Below are 20944 nucleotides of genomic sequence, written 5' to 3'. Positions count from 1 at the left end.
GAAGTTTAGCAGCTGTTCAAATCTGATTGTTTAAATTTTTTCCCTTGGTGGGGTCTTTCATAGCTACTTTAAAGACCACATCTCTGGGCTTTGATGTATGTAGTTCCATATGTATGATAATGTACATATGTAGCTCCCTGACATACAGCTTCCACACAGAGGAGAGCTCCCCATATCCTCCCAGTCTCTCCCATTTTAAATTTATTTGTGGTTCTGACTTCTTCCCACCGTCTCCCTCGAACCTCAGGGGAGACAAATCAAGTGGTCTTCTTGAAGGCCTAATCCCCTCTAGTAAATTAGGGCATTTTTCACATGTAAATGCAAGATTTTCCAACTTCTCTCAAGAGGGCCCCTCTAAACTGAAATCCCTCAGACTCTAAGTGAGTCAACATTCTCCAAAGGTGAGTAACCAGACTTCACATGTTTGTGGCCTTTGGGTAGCAGGAAGAAGGGTCAGAGGTATAGGCAGCCCATGAACAAAAAACACATCAAACCAGAAGAGGTGAAAACACAGCTTCAATTTTAATAGTCCCTTCGGGGGAAAGATTTGTTGACCCACACCATTGTTGAGTGTTTTTCATAATTCTCAGGGGCCATATGTGGGTAAGTCACATGACGTTTAGGTAAAGGCCAACTCCATCCTGGTGTTTTTTGTGTCAGCCCCCACAGCCACTTTGTCAGCGCCTCATCATTTCTGTGCCTCCCTAGTTGCCTACCAAGTAAAAACATCAACATGTTTCTGGAGGCCACGGTGGGTTTTCGGTATTCATCTGCTATCCTTCTGATGATGGGTGTGGGCCTTCTAGGACTGACTTCAGAGGCTCCTTTATCCATGACTGGTTAATGCCAGAGACGGGCTTCAGCAAGAGAACACAACTGAGAAAACCTGTGAAAGATGATGGAATCCAGAATCACCAGTAGGAAAAATACCAAGTGGTTCCAGAAGCCCCTCTGCATTTCCATCTTCCCTAACAGACACATGTGCCCATGCACATGCGCGCACACACACACATACACACACACACGGTCATAAAATACTGCCTTGAGGCAACATCTGATTGCTTTATCATTTAATTCCCACATATATATGAAAACATTTTTAGAATCTCTATTTTGTTCCATTAACATATTTATTAATTCCTGTTTCAACTGTTAATTCTATAGACTAAATTTTAATATACTGTATGACACATGCCCCCACCCCCACCCCCCGGACTAATCCCTCACATTTTCTCTTCAAGGTATTTTTATAATCTAGACCTCCAGTTCCACACACACAATCAAAATCTTGTGATTTATGACTGAGATTGCACTGAATTCATAGATTAATTTAGGGAAGAATTTATATCATTCCAAAAATTAGTCTTCCTTTCCAAAAGAAAGTTACTTAAAAATATTATAAAGTGTCCACATAGGAAGTTCATAAAAATTTCCATGTATGTTTTTCCTGTTTTCTAAAAAGTTAATTATATTTGTAGATGTTTTACACTGCTTGATACCATTTGAATAGAATATTTTATTTCCATTATATTTCCTAATTATTAGAAGCATATGCAGAATCTGTTTTTATGTGTTTAACTTATATCGACAGTCTCTCCTGATCTACTTGCCTTGAATATTCCAAGAAGGCAATACCTGAAGAAAAAGACAGTTTGCTACCTTTCTGTTAATAAAATACTATAACACTAATAATAGCTCTCATCCCTCTTCAGTTTCTTTTAGACACTGAACACACTATTTTAGTCTCTTTCCATGACTCTATATGAGATGGGAGGAAATCTGGAAGACAGAGCCTCTCAAAGAAGGGTGTGTGTGACCTGGGTCCATCTCAAAGACCTCCTTGCCTCAGTTTCTTCAGTTGTCACATGAAATTGACCACAGTAGGGTCACCAGTGTAGGAATGTATCAAATTTCTTCATAATACTCATGCTAGACTCTTAGGAAAACACAAAAACAAAAAACACCACCACCACCACCAGAGTCCTGTCCTCACAATTACCCCTCTTGCAGCCTGTGAGAACCCACGTCATGACACTAAAGCTGGGACTGGAACTAACTAAGCCTGTTTCTAGAACCGGTGCTCCACATCACTTCTCTATAAAGCAAATGACAGTCTCATACCATCCCCAACTTGTAGGGTTGGAGTTTATCAGGTGGACTAGTATGGTGATGGTAAAAAACAATGTTACTTTACTTCAGATCACTCACCAATGTCAGCAATATGGTTGTTCTGTATCAAAGACTTGCAAGGTCATATGGCATGAGAAGTATGGCTACTCATAGTCAAATTTTCTACAATTAGACACCCCACTTATGACGTGAATTGTGCATTCCAGAGTTGTGGCCAAGGCTGTATCTAGAGATTGAGAAAGAAGCAGAAAATTCTACCTGAGGCCAAGTTCCTGTTTGGCACTTGAGGCCAAAACTGCTGAATACTGCCCAGAAGACCTATGGATATGCAATGGATATTTTAACTCCTAACACAGGAAACATTTCATGGGAGAGATTTTGAATGAGCCAGGGAAGATCTCTGAGGCCAAGAGAACTGAGTATCCTTCCAGGGAACAGATATGAAGATGGTACCCAAATATGGGTAGTATTTTCCCCTTTCTCTAGCACCTCTCAGTCACGCAGTGCTCAGCCTCACACCAGAGATAACCTAGCTGGTGGTATCCATGGCACCAAAGTCAGAAAGTTCTTTGGGGCATTGTGAGTCATCATGACTCCTGGGTCTGACCAACCAGGCTCTCACAACAAGGGATAAGACAGGGAGAGAGAGAGAATACTCCTGCTAACTTCTTGCAGTCTCTTCAGGACTCTCCTTCCAGAGAAACCTGAGTGGTCTGGGTGATAAGCTATCCAGACATACCAAAGCAAAGTAACATTGTTTTTTTACCATCACCATACTAGTCCACCTGATAAACTCCATCCCTACAAGTTGGGGATGGTATGAGACTGTCATTTGCTTTATAGAGAAGTGATGTGGAGCACACGTTCTAGAAACAGGCTTGATTAGTTCCAATCCCAGCTCTGTGTAACTTTGGACAAGTTAGACGAGACCACAAAGCAATCTCTTATGAGCACTGCCGGTAACGTGTGTGTGTGTGTGTGTGTGTGTGTGTGTGTGTGTGAGATTGTGAAGGGAAGAAGCCCCTGGGTCCACTGGATTCAGTGTATTTCATCATCTTTTTCAGGCCTTCTCGGTTGTGCTCTCTTGCTGAAGACTCTCTGTGGCATCAACCATTCATGGATAAAGGAAGCTCTGAAGTCAATCCTAACACACCTACATTAACTAACAAGAAGGAAGAAAAACACCCAAAATCCCGCAGGGTCTCCCAAAATGTGCTGATCTTTTTACTTGATAGGCAACTGGGGAGGAACAGAAGTGACGTGGATTTGTCCAGGTGGGTGTGGATGCTGACATAAGCCACACCCAGGGTAGAGTTGGCTATTGCCCAAAAGTCATAATATCTACTTGCTTATGCATGCCCATAATTTTAGGGGAAAAAAGGCAAAAAAAAATGTGGAATAACACACTCCTTTGTTTCAGCTGTTAAAATAAAAGCTGAATTTTCACCCCTTTTGACTCAATATGTGTTAATGCTGATATAGTTTTCCTGGGTTACACTGGAGGGGGGATTCTGTTCATCCTAACAGTCTATGCAGAGGCTCTCAGACATAGCAGAGATGGTGAGATCACACTGCATGTCCGATTTCTTTCACCTTTAATTCAAAAAAAAAATCAAGAGACATTATATAGTTCTAAGTCACTCAAGGACCCAAGACTCCTGTCCCCTAGGCCTTTTGGAAAGACACTCACTGTGTTGCATTCTAAAACCTGTTTGCTTATCCTGGTGAGAAGACACTGTTTAAGAACAGGCCATAAGGTCGGGGGGGGGGGGGTGGCATTTAAGACAGTCTTTTTAAAATGTTGATGTTCATGAGAATATCATTTAAATATTCTGCAGCATCAAATCGTCTTTGTTGGCTCTATTTACTATAAAAAAAATTACAACACAAGGCATTTAAAAATGGGAACACATATTCAGAGCTTTCCAATGGTACTACTTGTCATTGTCCTCAAAGAAGTGGAATCCTCTGATCCCTTATCTGCACCATGTGAAGTACACCTGTTCAGGCCACAGCTGGGTGAACAGAATCCATTGGACTGAAGTGATGCCAGCGAAGATAGCTCCTCAAGAGATGTGCTGGGAAAATCATGATGCCCACTGGGGTACATTGGAAATGGGAGATTGGGAAATTGGACATTTAGAGTGGGAGCTAAGCTAAGTGGGAGCTGAGAGGCAGGAGCTGTTGGGGTGTGGGAAAGCCTGCTGACCAGTGAGATGTTCGGCTGGACTCTTGCCCTTGTTGGACTTGACAGACTCCCCAGAACGATTGGTATCCATACTGCACATCTCCCAAGGGTGGTCTGACCATCCATGGAGGACTGACGGCTGACAAGGGCACCACATGTACTCATGTGACCTCCGACTTCTCACCCACGGAGGGGCAGGATATGGACTCACATAAGAGTCTAGGGGACTTCAAGCCCAGAGAGGCCCTCCTCACAGAGGTTCAGAGATGTGCTGAGTTTAAAAGAGGCAAATATCCCTTATGTACTAGGAGCATGAGCTCTCAAGATGTCCACTTGGAGGGCTTGATTTGTTTCTCCAGAAGTCAGAATCACAAATACGAAGTTCAAAAAAAGAAAAGGGTAGGAAAATATGAAATTCAAAAAGGTTGGCAGAAAGAGAGAGAGTCAGAGAGAGAGACAGAGATACACACACACACACAGATATGGCTGGGATCCTCCTAAAGGAGTTTCTACCATGAGATGTTTGCAGAGGCTATATGCAGCTTTAACAGAGGATCAGGATGCAGGTGAGGCTCAGGGACTAGGCTAATTGGAGAGTGCTTCATACAGTGCCACAGAGAGACATACTGTCTCCTTAATTTCTGCATGCTGCCTCTCCTTGGCCAACGTATCTGCTAGCCAGAGAGAGAGAAAACCATGGTAACAGCAGTCTATGGATGTCAGCCTTCTGGGGCACAGAGCAGTGGAGAGAAGGGAATAGGATTTATCTGTGTGGACAAACAGAATAAACAATCCTCCACTTTTTCCACAGGCAGCATCTACTGTTGGTTTGTTCAGATGGAGGAACACTTTGCCCAACATAGCCACCTTATCACTGAAAGGTGAGATAAATTTGGCCATAGTCCTGCCTGGAAGCTAAATTATAACCTTAGTGGCCAGCTGTCAGTTTTGTAACCCAAAGACCCAAAAATGGATGGTTAACGATCCGCCGACCAGGGAGTACTTAGGGCTGGTTCACCCTGCTACCCTGACTCCCCCATGGAGAACTTAAATGAGAAGGAGAGGCTCTCAGCCCAGATGGAGAGGGGCAGGAACTGGGGAAAGAGAGCACAGCGGGGACAAAAGGTCCTTCAATATCATATATTCCCTGTATACATATATTTCCAGATATATTATATTTAAGTTGGTACCTTAATTATTAAAATAACTACTGATAATAACAATACTGTTTCCAGATATATTTAAGTTGAAATAATTACTTAAATATATCAGTAATTATTGAAATAATTACTGATAATAACAATACTCATCAATTCATTCAACAAATAGTTCTTGACAATTCTGTGTGCCAGCCACACAACAATGATCAAAAGATATAATATTCCTGCCCTCATTGAAAGAACTTCCCTGATACCTCAGTTGATAAAGAATCCGCCTGCAATGCAGGAGACCCGGTTCAACTCCTGGGTTGGGAGCTTACATTATAATTAAGATTTATTGATTTCTCAGGTCCTGTGACTCTGATGCTGGGAGGGATTGGCGGCAGGAGGAGAAGGGGGCGGCAGGAGGAGAAGGGAACGACCGAGGATGAGATGGCTGGATGGCATGAGTGAACTCCGGGAGATGGTGATGAACAGGGAGGCCTGGCGTGCTGCGATTCATGGGGTCGTAAAGAGTCGGACACGACTGAGCGACTGAACTGAACTGAACTGTGCCAAACACTTCATGGGTACTGTATATTCCTTTCAATAATGCTGTGGAGTAGGTACTCTTAGCTAGTCTTTCAGCTAAAGAAGCTATAATTCAAATAACTTCAACAATTTGCCTAAGATAAAACACACTACTGCAGTGGGTAGCCTATCCCTTCTCCAGGGGATCTTCCTGACTCAGGAATTGAACCAGGGTCTCCTGCATTGCAGGCAGATTCTTTACCAACTGAGCCATGAGAGAAGCCCATATTTTGCAAAAACGGATTTCAAACCCAAGCAGAGCTTCACCTAAAATCAGTACTCTTAAATACTATGTTACTATTTATATTCAAATTAGCTAAAACTATAGCTGAATATATGGTCATAGAATATCCACATGACTACTGAGTATTTAAGTTTTATTTAATAAATGAATAAAAGTGTTTAATGAAATCATTTATTTAATAAATTGTCATTCCTCAGAGTCAATCATTCACATGAATATTAAATTATAGAACTCATTTTGTATTGCCTTTGATAGATTCTTTCTGTACTTTGTAAATTTACATGTGGCCATGTATGACAATGTATGACAACATGGGTAATTTTTCAATTAAACTTGGAAGAGACACAGAGATATTTACTAAAGTTTTGTGAAGATAAGAGATTATATCACATATCACACAGTTAAACTTGCTAAAAATAAACCTCTAGTTTCCCAAATTTCACCTAATTACTGTTAGATTTATTACCTCAGTATCAGCGTCCTCTCTCTCACAGGTTCCCCCAACCCTCTCCCAGGCCACTCTACATCCTCAGAATTTCCCTAGTCCTTTATAGCCTCTCGCCAAAATTTGGTTTGCCAGTCTACCTATTAATAATAGGACTCATTCAAGCAATGAGATTTCAGCAAAGCAGATATGCTTGGCAGCCACTCTCTTTGTATCTCTGGCTAGTTTCATCTTGACACATTACATTTTACAAATATTTTTACAGTTTGAATTTTATATTTTGTAGTTTTTAATAGCTTGACAATTATATCTCATATTTTAAAATCATTTTATTTCAATGGAAATTTTAAACAGTGAAAAATGTAAAAAAAAACGAATGTTCTATAATTGCATCCATGCTCAAGAATTAACCAGAATTAAAATTCAGAAATATATTGTGACCATGTTTCCATATGATTAAATACTTTCCAGATCACACAATCTTTTACTGAGTCAACATATATTCATTGATTCATTAAAATATATTTTTAGACCTCTACTTATGTGCTCTTAACATGTGTATGGTGTTTTGACAAATTATATAGAGTAAATAATAATTTTTTAACAAAATTTCAGCTGTATACCTTTATATTGATCATTGTGATTTAATACATTAGCTTTAGATTTTATGCTGCCGCTGCGCCTGCTGCTAAGTCACTTCAGTCGTGTCTGACTCTTTGCAATCCTATGGACTGTAGCCCTTCCTCCAGGCTCCTCTGTCCATTGAATTCTCCAGGCAAGAATACTGGAGCGGGTTGCCACTTTTTCCTCCAGGGGATCTTGCCCACCCAGGGATGGAATCTGTGTCTCCTGTGGCTCCTGCATGCAGACAGATTCTTTACCACTGAGCCACAGGGAGACCCTTAGAGTTTATAGAACTAATCAAATGAAAATGTTAAGATAGAGTATGGAAAAACCATTGAATACATTTTTTAAAACATGGTTATATAATTAAGAACCAAAATATTTATTTTTGCTACAGATTTAATTTTTCATTAAAACAGTAAAACTAGTCTCTGAAATATGTACCTTTGAAATGAAAGTCATCTTTGAAAAACATTGTCATTTTTGTTGAGAACATGTATGCTTGGGGAAAACGTAATTGTTTTGTTTTGTTTCTAGGTAGCAAATTATGCTCAGAGACTGAGATTGTCTTTGACAATTTATGTAACACAGGTTCACTGCGGGAGATGAGTAATTTCACAATCCGATAGCATACAGGATAATGTCTCTTAAAAAGCCAATAAAGAAAGAGTTCAAATCAATACTGGAGTAATGACACTATGGTTCCGGACAAGAGGGAGATGAATAAAGTCCAAATTTAGTTGAGCTGCACCTTTCTACAGCAGGCCTTCCAGAGTGGGCTTAGTCGACCACAAGCAGATGCCCATCTGCCAGGGCAAAATGTTGCTAGACCACGTTGCTAAGGAAGGTAGAAGCTATGCTGGAGGACAGGGCACGTTGCTAGGAAAGGAAGACACCTATATTGGCAGCCAAGCGATCTCCTTAGGATGCTGCAGGCAGGCAAAGAATCATTTCATCCAGGTGGGAGCTCATCCTCACCCCTACCCCACTCTTACCCACCCCTCAACACAAAGTCTTCAGATCCGCAAAGCTCTTAGATCTGCCAAGAGCTGCCTTGCCCAGACCGAATGCTCTGGAGATACTGTTCACGTCTCTTGGTATTTAAAGCTTAAATGTTCTCCAGTCATAGTCGCTCCTCCTTGTGTTCTTATGGATAAGCACCCAGCAGTGCAAGTCAATAGCGGAATTAATGTATGCTTGAGAATTTCATGGACTGAAGAGCCTGGTCGCAAAGAGTGGGACATGACTGAGTGACTAACACTACTTCTATGACAGCCACAGATACCAATGCTAACATCCTGACACAGCTTCCTCAATATGAACAACTTCACTCAGAGCAAAACAGCTTCATTCTTAGATCAAAACAAGTGGGTTTGAAATCATATCTAACGAATATACAACAGTAATTCTCAAAACTCACAAAAAATACCACATCTTATGATGAAGTGAAAGTGTTAGTCACTCAGTCATGTCTGACTCTTTGAGCCCCCACGGACTGTGGCCTGCCAAGCTCCATAGAATTCTCCGGGCAAGAATGTTGGAGTGGATTGCCATTCTATTTAGATCTTCATGATCCAGCGATGGAACCCAGTCTCCTGCACTGCAGGCTGATTCTTTACCATCTGAGTCCCCAGGGAAGCCCCTCTGATAAAGTAGCCACACACAATTTCTGTCAAGATATTTCCTTTATTCACTTTCTTCTGCTTTTGTCTAGTGGAGATTCACTGCCTGGTGGCTAGAAACACAAAAATAATGCAGCCAGTGTAGTGGTCTAAATCATTACATTTTGTTAATAAAACTTTTAATTTTTTTCTTTCAATATGTTTTCATGTCAGGATGATACAATTCTTCTGAATGGAATTACTTATTTCATATTAAACCCATCGTGTATATGATAATACTTTATATCATAATTTTTAATGATCAAGCTTTTTGGCTAGAAAAGTTTTTTTTTTTTTTCTTTTCTATGTTTGCTCCGATGAGCACAAGAGGCTGTGGAGTCACATATGTTTTGTTGTTGTTGTTTTACTATGTTTCTCCTCTGCTGTTACCATAGAAATGAAGTGGCATCAGAGAGTCATGTCATTTTCAATAAACATGCTTTCTTATTTGTTTGTAACATTGTTTGACAAATATAGTTTAAATCTACTATCCAGATATTCTGGCTTTTCTTTTTAGTTAGGCATTTAGGTTGCTGTGCTGTTGCTTACTATTAACAGCTTCATGATTTTTATTAGTGTGATAATGGGTTGATATAATGGACTTCATTCTCTTCCAGCCTATTTCTGACACTGATTTTATCTTCCCAACAAAGTGCATCTTAGTCTCTCTTTGTCTCTGTCACTTTTATCTTTGTCTCTACCATATTTAGCTTAGTGTTAGTGGCTCACTTGTGTCCAACTCTTCACAACCCCATGGACTGTAGCCCACCAGGCTCCTCTGAAATAGCCAAATTTAGAATAATGATGTTTTACAATTTATATCTAGTCTATTATTTTAAAAGAACAAAATAGATTTCTCTTGTTATTTGACTAATGCTAAATATTCTTCACAATGTTGTGCAGGAAGAAAGAAGAATGGCAATTCAATTATGTGTTTATTTGTTGTTCTAAAGAATCCACTGCTGTGACAAAACAGCTCCCACTGCATTAGGTTATACACTACTGAAAACAGAGATAGGATCAGGATCCTTGTATTAAATTGGAAGAAATTAATTTCATTTCCAAGCTCTTTAAAGTCTTTACATGAATTACCTCATTAGATTCTTATAGCTAAGCTATGAGTTCAGTCCTGTTACCTACTCTGTATTACAGCAGGAAAAAGTGTTTAAATAGGTATAGTATCTTGCCCTAAGGTACAGTGTGGGGCCCTAAATGGGAAACCTTGAAAAAAGAAGGGCTAGCTTTGTGGTTTAGAGCTGAGATGGCGCCTGGCGGAAGAGATGAGGGCGTGGCCTAAGTTGTTTGTTAAAACTTTTGATTGGCGCTCTTGATTTCCGTGCACGTGGACAGCGCGTGATCACCATGACTCCTGTTACAATGAAGCGCATGATGACTTGACTTGGTGTAACTATGGCATATTATAATTTGACCTTTAACGTGATTGGTGCAACTATGGGAGGTCCCTCGAGGAACCCCCTTGCTTGCCTATATAAACCAAGAGTTTGTGGCAATAAAGCGGAACTGCTTAGATGGAACCCCAGTTGTGTCTGATTGTCTCTGGCTCACCGAGGGGCTGGGTTGGCGGACAGCAGGCTCACCTCTCCTCAGGACCCCTTGGCTTTGCTGAGGGAAGTTCCACTGCCTCTCTCTTTCTGCGGAGCGCCCCCCGCAGTACAGCTTGTTAGTAGTAGTTGTTTTTGAATCTTGGTATTTACTGCTGCTCGAGTACACATGTTTAAATTAATCATTACCGTAGAGTGTAGGTAATGATTAGTACTGACAAGAACAGCTCATGCAAAGTGATTAAGGTCAAGACAGAAAAGAGACCATAAGGTGTCTGGGGAACTGGGAATGGCTTAAAATGGTAAGTGTGATGGTTCATGAGCAGGAGGCCAATGATAGAGTTCCTTTGTCTGCTTGGTGACTGTCTTACTCCATTCAGGCTGCTATGATAAAATATCACACATTGGAAAGCTTATAAACAACTGAATTTATTTTTAACACTTTTAGAGGTTGGACATCCAAGATCATGATGCCAGCATGGTCAGGTGACGGTCTTCTTCCTGGTTCATTGTTGTTCAGTCGCTCGGTCACGTCTGACTCTGCAACCCCATGGACTGCAGCACACCAGGCTTCCCTGTCCTTCACCATCTCCCAGAGTTTGCTCAAACTCATGTCCATTGAGTCGGTGATGCCACTCAACCATCTTGTCCTCTGTCCTCCCCTTCTCTTCTGCCTTCAATCTTTCCAGCATCAGGGTCTTTTCCAATGATTTGGCCCTTTGCATCAGGTGGCCAGAATATTGGAGCTTCAGCTTCAGCATCAGTTCTTCCAATGAATATTCAGGGTTGATTTCCTTTAGGATTGACTGATTTCCTTGCAATCCAAGGTACTCTCAAGAGTCTTCTCCAACACCACATTTTGAAGGCATCAGTTGTTTGGTGCTCAGCCTTCTTTATGGTTCAACTGTCATATCCATACATGACTACTGGAAAAAAAATATATATATATATTTTGACTTTGACTCTATGGAACTTTGTTAGCAAAGTAATGTCTCTGCTTTTTAATACGAAACCCTGAAAAAAGAAATGGCAACCCACTCCAATATTCTTGCTTGGGAACTCCCAGACATGACTTAGTGATTAAACAATGAGTGAGCAGAAAAGTTTAAATATGAAACGATAGGTTGACACTATTGAAAAAAAAAAGAAACAGATGTAAATGAGTAATGTATTCAAAAAGCAGAGAAAGTATAATCCTAGAAAAAAGAGTTATTCCCAAATAGTACAAGAAGAAGTTAGTCATAATCTTTAATACTAGTAAGAAATTTCAACTCATGGAAAAAATGAAATTAAAAGGGAGAAATTGACAACAATGAGCAGACAAAATTCTTGTGAAAATAGGAAAAATAAAGCCATTGCTGAAGTGAAACATTATTAGAAACATCAGGAATCAGAGTGGATGGTGCAGAAGAAAAAAGGTCTGATATCAGGGTATAGAATAGAACAGAGAAAAAAAAACCCACAAAGAAATAAAAACTAGAAGAAGGCAACAGATAAGAAAAGAAGAGAACAAAGCACTAACCTATGGGTTGTTGTAACTTCTACCACAATTCTCAACTGAAAATGTCATTTTTACAAGGGGAAAATATCAGGCTGGTTTTAAAATTCTTTTCTGTAATTTTTAGTGTCAAAAGGCATACTAATTTACCACAAACTCAGTAGATTAAACAGAAATATATTGTCACATAGTCTGGAGACTATAATTTGGAGATAAAGGGGTTGGCAATTTTGGTTCCTTTTGAGGGCTGTGAGGTAGAATGTATTCCAGGCCTTTCTTCTAGCTTCTAATCGTTTGTCAATCTTTGGTATTCCTTAGTGTTATAGGATTCTCCAGAGAAATGGAACCAATACGATGGGTGGATGGATAATAACAGATAGACAAACAGATTTATTATAAAGAATTAGTTCATGTGATTATGGAGGCTGAGCAGTCCCAAGACCTGCAGTCAGCAAGCTGTAGACTTTGAGTCCAAAGGCCTGAGAAAGTAGGAGAGCTGATGGTCTAATTTTACAGTCTGAAAGTCAGTAGGCTCAGGCTGGAGAGTCAAGAACAGCTGATGATTCAGTCCAAATCTGAAGGTCAGAAAAGATCAATGTCTCAGCGCAATCAGGACAGAAGGGGTTCTCTGTCTCTCTTTTTTTCTTTTATGAGTAATTCCCTCTTACTCATAGGAGGGTCAATGGTTTTGTTCTATTCAAGCCAACCACTGATTAGATTATGGCCACTTGGATTATGAACAGCAACCTGCATTACTAAATCTACCAAATTTAAATGTTAATCTCATCCAAAAAACACCTTCACAGACACACCCAGAATAACGTTTGACCAAATAGCTGGGCACCCCGTAGCTCAGAAAAATTTGATACATAAAATTAACCATTGCACTTAGCTTCTGCTACATCACTCTGATCTCCACATGGTACTCTCCATTTGTACATATATGTATCCAAAATCACCCCTTTTATAAGGACACCAAGTCATATCAGATTAGAGCCACCTTAGTCTAGAATGACCTCATTTTAATTCATTACACCTGAAACAACCTTATTTCCAAATAAGGTCACAGTCTAAGGTACTGGGGGTTTGAATTTCAACACATGAATGGAGGGGGGCAAAATTAAACCCATCACAGAAGGCATATCAGTGACTTTTCTCAAAATTAGGAGAAAGGAAATACGTGACACAGAAATTGTAAAGCTTTCTAAGCAGGGTCTTGAGTTGTACAACTCCAGAGGACACAATCTCAGAGACTGCAAGGTGAGTTGTGTTTCTGGAGGCACCATGCACACCTCATCCTAGGTGACAAAGAATGGAGTTACATACAATGGGCATTCTTCTGTTTTGCAGGCACAGGAAATCTCACACATGCACTGACACAGACAGGCACCCGCGAACCCAGCCTGCAAAACAAAATCAACCACGACCTAAAGGAAAATGATTCAGGATGAACAACCATATTAAAAGGACAGTGCTACAGTGGTTGGAATTTTGTGGAAGAAAAACTACCCTTTAGCCCCTTGCGGCCCGCGGCGGCGAGTGCGCCGGTGCTCCCCAGCCGGTTTCGCTCCCGGGGCTGCAGTACCGCATGGCGCCTCGCCTCGTCCACTGCCTAGCAGCTTAGAACTAGTTCGGACCAGGGGAATCCGAAAAAACAACAACCAACCAACCAAACAAACAAACAAAAACTACCCTTTACTTTATAAAAGTATATACTGTTCAAATATTTTTAGATTAAGCTCATTTTATAGTCAAAATCCAATTTTATTTTATTTTATTTATTTATTTATTTTAATTTTAAAATCTTTAATTCTTACATGCGTTCCAATTTTAAAAAGTCATTTTGTTTTATTTGATACTAAAAACCCAATTTTTAAGTCACTTCGTTCAGTTCTTATTTGAGCTAATGATAGTAAATTCAAGTCTCTACAATTCAACACTATTACTGTTTCCTTCTGTTGTTGTCAGTCACTCAGTTGTGTCCAACTCTTTGTGACCCCATGGACTATAGCCTGGCAGGCTCCTCTGTCCATGGGATTCTCCAGGCAAGAATACTGGAGTGGGTTGCCATTTCCTTCTCCATTGTTTCCTTTGAACAACATCAAATATCACCCTAACAATTTATATTTGTATACTGCTATAGAATTAAAAAATAATTTTATAGCATCATTTATTAATTCTCACAGCAACCTAATTTCATTGGAGCATGTATGTTATCTCTGTTTAAAATATCTTGCCTCAGGCTTCCCTGGTGGCTCAGTGGCAAAGAATCTGCCTGCCAATGCAGGGGACACAGGTTCAATCTCTGGTCTAGGGAGACCCCCACATGCCATGGGACGGCTAAGCCCGTGTGCCACAGCTACTGAAGCCTGCACACCCTAGAGCCTGTGCTCCCCAATGAGAGAAGTCACCACAACAAGAGGCCCATGCATGGCAACTGTTTAGCAGCAAAGACCCAGCACAGCCAAAAATAAATAAATCAAATTATTTTAAAAAATAATAGTGTTAGGAAAAAAAGAAGAAGCTGGCCTTATATATCTTACCTCAGATCATCTGGCTATAAGACATGAACCCAGAATCCACTTGGTACATAATTCATTAAAATATGTTTAAAATATTTTGCTGAATGTATGACTGTGAAAGTCTTGGATAAAAAGAAAGTTTTGGCTAAAAAGAATACCCAGAAGAGTATCTCCAGATGCTAGATGTGGGTGTGGGTAGACATCAGTATATAAAAGTTAACTTTAAATCAACATCCAAACATTCTCTCTTCTGTGAGTCTTTTCTTGGTTTGGTTTTACCACGTTTTTTACTTCTGTTGAACTGTAACCTCATTTCAAAAAATGGAACAATTTGAATAAACTCATGTTTGTTAAAGAACTGTCCATCTTTGAAATAAAACTAAATTGTCTTTAAATATGAACTATACACAATCCTGAATCTATCTCTCCCTTGTGAATAACAAGGAAACAGTGCCTTAAATTCAGTTTTTAAATTATTTTGCCATTTTCCAGGATGTTTAAATAGTAAGATACAGGTAACTGAGGATTAAGATACAAATTCAGGGCAAAGAAATGAAGATTAGAAAGGTGGGATTTGCTAGACAGGCTAGTGGGATGGATCTTTTGTGCTGTACAAATGGTGTTGGTGGGGACCTAAATTCACTGTTGTCATGGAGACCTTTGCACCTAGCTGACATCTATTTCTGCTTTATTGACTATGCCAAAGCCTTTGACTGTGTGGATCACAATAAACTGTGGAAAATTCTGAAAGAGATGGGAATACCAGACCACTTGACCTGCCTCTTGAGAAACCTATATGCAGGTCAGGAAGCAACAGTTAGAACTGGACATGGAACAACAGACTGGTCCCAAATAGGAAAAGGAGTACGTCAAGGCTGTATTGTCACCCTGCTTACTTAACTTCTATGCAGAGTACATCATGAGAAATGCTGGGCTGGAAGAAGCACAAGCTGGAATCAAGATTGCTGGGAGAAATATCAATAACCTCAGATATGCAGATGACACCACCCTTATGGCAGAAAGTGAAGAGGAACTAAAAAGCCTCTTGATGAAAGTGAAAGAGGAGAGTGAAAAAGTTGGCTTAAAGCTCAACATTCAGAAAACGAAGATCATGGCATCTGATCCCATCACTTCATGGCAGATAGATGGGGAAACAGGGGAAACAGTGTCAGACTTTATTTTGGGGGCTCCAAAATCACTGCAGATGGTGATTGCAGCCATGAAATTAAAAGACGCTTACTCCTTGGAAGGAAAGTTATGACCAACCAAGATAGCATATTCAAAAGCAGAGACATTACTTTGCTGACAAAGGTCCGTCTAGTCAAGGCTATGGTTTTTCCAGTGGTCATGTATGGATGTGAGAGTTGGACTGTGAAGAAAGCTGAGCACCAAAGAATTGATGCTTTTGAACTGTGGAGTTGGAGAAGACTCTTGAGAGTCCCTTGGACTGCAAGGAGATCCAACCAGTCCATTCTAAAGGAGATCAGTCCTGGGTGTTCTTTGGAAGGACTGGTGTTGAAGCTGAAACTCCAGTACTTTGGCCACCTCATGCGAAGAGTTGACTCATTGGAAAAGACTCTGGTGCTGGGAGGGATTGTGGGCAGGAGGAGAGGGGGATGACAGAGGATGAGATGGTTGGATGGCATCACCGACTCGAGGGACATGAGTTTGGATGAACTCCAGGAGTTGGTGATGGTCAGGGAGGCCTGGTGTGCTGCAGTTCATGGGGTTGCAAAGAGTCAGACAGGACTGAGTGACTGAACTGAACGGACATCTATTATTTTCTTTACTGAGATGGCAATCACTTAGCTTGTGGGATCTCTGATGCATCTTGCTTCGCTTTCTCTTAAACTGTTTGTGAATGAAAGCAGACATTAAAATATGCTAATACAGTGTCCTGCCTTTGGCAGCTGTTCTTCCACTACATTTATGATTTGTTAAAGCTCATCTATAGTTCATTTTAGCCATGGTGTTGGGAAGAAGAAGCATAAGACAAGTAGGATGCCTGAAACTGCTTGCACTTTTGCCTGGGGGACAGGAAAGTGACCTTTCATCTTTGTTTGCCTAGACTATAGTTTTCAAGTGTTTAAAGACCATTTCTTTCCAGACAATACACCAAGGGTAAAAATAAAAGTGAAAGTTACATTGTTTTTTAATGTTGTTATTATGATGATTTTAGCTTTAATAATTCAAGCTGAGGGTTATGTGTAGAAAACAGTAATAATTTATTTCTGGCCCCATAGCTGTCAGTTCATCGTAGTCAGTGACTCTATCTATTGATAAACTAAAAGCCAAATAACCAAATTAAACAAAAAGCAGTTTTAAGGATGTGCCATTTCCCATGAGCCAGTTTTATCAAAGAAACATTGTAAATATTTAATAAATGTTTTTAATAAAAATTGACAAGTAATAAATAAATACTTTAGATTTTATGAAAGTTATGATTATCCATGGTTAAATAGCAATTTATAACTCAGCAAGAAGTCATCCAACTAGTGTCAGTATTTAATTTGATATTGCTTTGTTATACAGCATTTGGGGCTACATTAAAGAAAACCAATTTTCTCTTCTGCATTACTATATCAGAAGCAGAAAAAGCATCTTTCCTGTCTGTATCTACATCTGTTGTTTCAATATCAAGAATATGGTATTGTTGCAGGAAGGGGAACCCCTTCCAGGGCCTGAAAGTGGGCTCTTGTCTAACACTCAGAAATGAATTGTCAGAGGAGATACATGTGCTGACAAAGCAAGAGATTTTATTGGGAAGGGGCACCCAGGCAGAGAGCACTAGGGTAAGGGAACCCAGAGCTGCTCTGCCACATGACTTTCAGTCTCAGGTTTTATGATGATTGGATTAGTTTTTGGGTTGTCTTTAGCCAATCATTCTGACTCAGAGTCCTTCCTGGTGGTGCACGCCTAGTTCAGCCAAGATGGATGCCAGTGAGAAGGATTCTGGGAGGTAGTTGGACACATGGTGTCACTTTTGACCTTTCCTGAACGCTCCCTGTTGGTGGGGGCTTATTAGTTCTGTGTTCCTTACCAGGACCTCCTGTCATAAAACAACTCGTGCAAATGGTGACTGTGGTACCTGGCCAGGGTGGGTGGTTTCATTCAGTGTGCTTCCCCTAACAGCATGCAGTTGTTTTGCTTAGCAGACCTTCAACATCAATGAAAGTAAGTCAGGTCCCACAGCAGCATGACTTGTAGTCAAATACAGGTGTGACAAAGAGAACTTTTAACACATCAAAGTAGATTCTTGCTTTTGTCCATAAAAAGGGAAACTTTTACAAGCAAATATCTAACTGTTGGTCACAGCAGAAAGCCAGACTTTTTTTTTGGTAGCTAAATTAGTCCCTGACAATAACTCTCTATAGAAAATAGTATTTTATATATTACTTTGGTAAATCTAAGTCCCATAAGTCATAGGGTAAAATTGAGGACCTTAAGACAAAGTTATATACTCAATAATGTAACTGTGTCATGTTCCTCAATAGCCAATGCCTACAAAATATTAATAAAATTACTCTTCTTTGCACACCCATATCACCAAGGCATAATTACTTACTCACCCTTATTTGCTGGAGTTCAGCCCACTCAAAGAGTTATCACTGGAATTTCCAAAGTGGTGTAGTGGTTAAGAATCTGCCTGCCAATTCAGGGGCATGGGTTCAATCCCTGGTCTGGGAACATCCCACATGCTACAGATCCTAACTACTGAGCCCACACTGTAGAACCTGTGGGCCTCAACAAGAGAAGCCTGTTTGCAGGCAGCTAGGGAAGCCAAAGCATGGCAAGGAAGACCCAGCACAGCCAAAATACAAAATAAATACAGAAGTATATTTTTTAAGAGTGTTTCCATTAAGTATTTCTGAGCATTGAGAGTGGGACCTGCTCACCTGTGCTCTGGAACATGCTGCTTCGTGGCTTGCCTGGACTTCTATTGTCCCCAGGCCTCTGGTGCTGTTGATAAGGCAGAGAGGTGCCTGATCTCCTGCGAACAGCTGTCATTCCTCCACTGTGGATGGTCACTCATCCTCTAATTCCAAGTTGTGGGACAAGTCGCTGCTCTGTTGAGTTTCTCACAGCACACATTTCAGGGAGCAAGACCTTGATAGTGGCTTAGGGAAGACCCCCATGAAGAAAACGGCTTATATTCACTCCCAGACATGGCTGCTCACTGACCACCAGCCCGGTTCAAGCAGCCCAGTTCAGCCTTGAGGTGGGGAGCACTGGCATGCCACATCACCACACCCCAGAACCCAGAACATTTCGCCACAGAAAAAGAAGGAATTTTTCCCCCCTGAAAACAACTCCTTTTCTGCCTCTGGATGATGGAGCTAATACATTCATTTTCCGTAGAGGGAACCCCATGCCCATCTCCACGGAATGGACTCTGGATGCTATGGCCTAAAAAAGACCATTCACAATACACAGCATTTGGCCAATGTTTGGCCTATTCTCAATTTAAATTACACCACAAAGGGCTCCTATAGTCCAATTCTATAGTCCAGTGCTGTCTATTGTGATGGTCTTGTTCAGCCCAGGTTACCTGGGATCAATGCAGTCTAATTTCTAGCCACAGGTTTTCCTTTAGTGACAAGTCAAGGTAAGATCAGACCTCTTATGCTCCCCAATTTGCTGAAAACTGTTCAGAATATTTATGGACATCTTTCAAACTCAACAATGATCTCAGGCATAGGACGAATTTTGTCTATGTGTGACTCTGCCGAGGTATAATCTATTTTTAAATACACCAATTTATATTACTAAACAACACAAAATCTTGTCTGCAGTATCTTCTGGATTCATACTTGCCTATTGTCTGAAGGACTGATAAGACTCACCTAATTGATCCCACCCTAAAAAAAAAGGAAGGCTTCTATAAAATCAAATTCCATTTGTCAATAAAATGCTGGAACTGTAATCTTTATAAATGCGGCATTCCAGCTTAAAAAATTCCAAGATACCAGCCCCAACAGGCCCCTCATTAGTGACAGAACCATAAAGTTATAATTATTTCAGAATATAATCCAGTCATACCAGAAGACTGACTGTATGCTCCAAAGGGAACTTTAACAAGAGTAAGCAGCCTAAAAATGTATCTATAAACTTACTTTTGTTGCAGTAGTTGATTTTTGGATATCTAAGTCAATTTTTACATGTATAGGTTTATACTATCAGATCAAATATTCAATCCAGTTTTATGGAAAAAATGGCCTTTTAAAGTTTTGTCATATATTTCTTAAGTACTATAAATTAAATATTTTCTATTTTATTTGTTTCAAAAAAGCAACCAAATGGAAACTTCTATTTATAATAAGGAAACTAGCTTTACTCTCTTTCAGGTCATTTGTTTCATTTAATGCAATTTTAATCAAGGTTCTTTTTTTATTCACATCTATTTTGCATAAAATCTCTTTTTTTGCATAAAAATCTTTAAAAAATCTTTTTACTAATCTCTGAGACAGTGAACTGAAAGTTCCTTAGTACTTACTCATTGGTATGCTGGTAAATAGTTGCCAACTGGCTCTCAATATATATATACATGAAGGCCCTGATTTGTAATGTTTGCCAATTTTCATCGTATAAATACTTTCACTTTGGTCAATTTCAACCCACCAACATCATGTCACTAAATATACAATCAGTTCCTGGCCATTGTGAAGTGATATACTCTCAAAAACTAGTGTCTACTAGTTCCAGCACATTGCAAGATCCACTCTCTCACTTCCCAGAGTAAAACTGAAAACACTCACAAATATATCAATTTCTGCAAGTAGAGGGTACACGGTGTGTATATTGTTATTGTTAAGAGATAAACTGTTTTTTTATAGAGATAAACTGGTTTTTTAATAGATCAGCATACTCATCCTGATCTATTGCTGATTTATGGGACAAGAAACACAGTTTTATTCCTTTGTTCTCTTAAGATTGTTTAGTCTGCACAGAAGAATGTCTGCAGATGAGATGGGAAAAAGTATTTTTTTTAAATACTAGTCATTTTTAAGTACACTCTTCCCTTTAAATTGAGGCTATATGCAATGGACATGAGTTTGAGTAGGCTCCAGGAGTTGGTGATGGACAGGGAAGCCTGGGATGCTGTAGTCCATGGGGTCGCAAGGAGCTGGACATGACTGAGCAATTGAACTGAATTGATTTTTCTCTTGTAACAATGGAGTCAAAAGCAAAACTAAATGGTTTATAAGTTATTGAAAAGCATCATCTTTCTTTCTAAAAACATGATTGAATCTTCAAAAAATGAAAATCAGAGCTACCAAATGATTCAGCAATCCCACTTCTGGGTATAATCCAAACAACTGAAAACAGGGTCTCAACAAGA

The 20944-nt window shown here is 39.9% G+C and overlaps 2 protein-coding genes across 5 annotated transcripts in view; one reads left to right on the top strand and one right to left on the bottom strand.

Annotated features, from left to right (window-relative positions):
* Positions 1 to 503: 503 nt before the first annotated feature.
* The window catches only part of CT55 (cancer/testis antigen 55), a 42510-nt gene continuing 22069 nt past the window's right edge, over positions 504 to 20944 (bottom strand). For 2 of the 4 annotated variants that reach the window (XR_011446419.1, XM_070292002.1), the window contains one exon: positions 504 to 886. Coding sequence is in view for 1 of the 4 variants with exons in the window: in XM_070292002.1 (XP_070148103.1) it covers positions 860 to 886 (27 nt within the window). In the remaining 3 variants the exon portion in view is untranslated. Of the gene's footprint in view, positions 887 to 10993; positions 11511 to 20944 lie in introns of those variants that run through there. The other 2 variants (XR_011446420.1, XR_011446421.1) reach the window with 1 other exon arrangement.
* Positions 3149 to 3496, top strand: LOC138931148 (embryonic testis differentiation protein homolog B-like). The gene has a single exon (XM_070292003.1). It carries the CDS (start codon positions 3247 to 3249, stop codon positions 3424 to 3426), a length of 180 nt encoding a protein of 59 aa, XP_070148104.1. The 5' UTR covers positions 3149 to 3246; the 3' UTR covers positions 3427 to 3496.

This window comes from Ovis canadensis, chromosome X (assembly GCF_042477335.2).
Source record: "Ovis canadensis isolate MfBH-ARS-UI-01 breed Bighorn chromosome X, ARS-UI_OviCan_v2, whole genome shotgun sequence".
Classification (NCBI taxonomy): Eukaryota; Metazoa; Chordata; class Mammalia; order Artiodactyla; family Bovidae; genus Ovis; species Ovis canadensis.
Note: the sequence above shows the minus strand (reverse complement) of the source record. Positions and strands in the feature narration are given on the sequence as shown.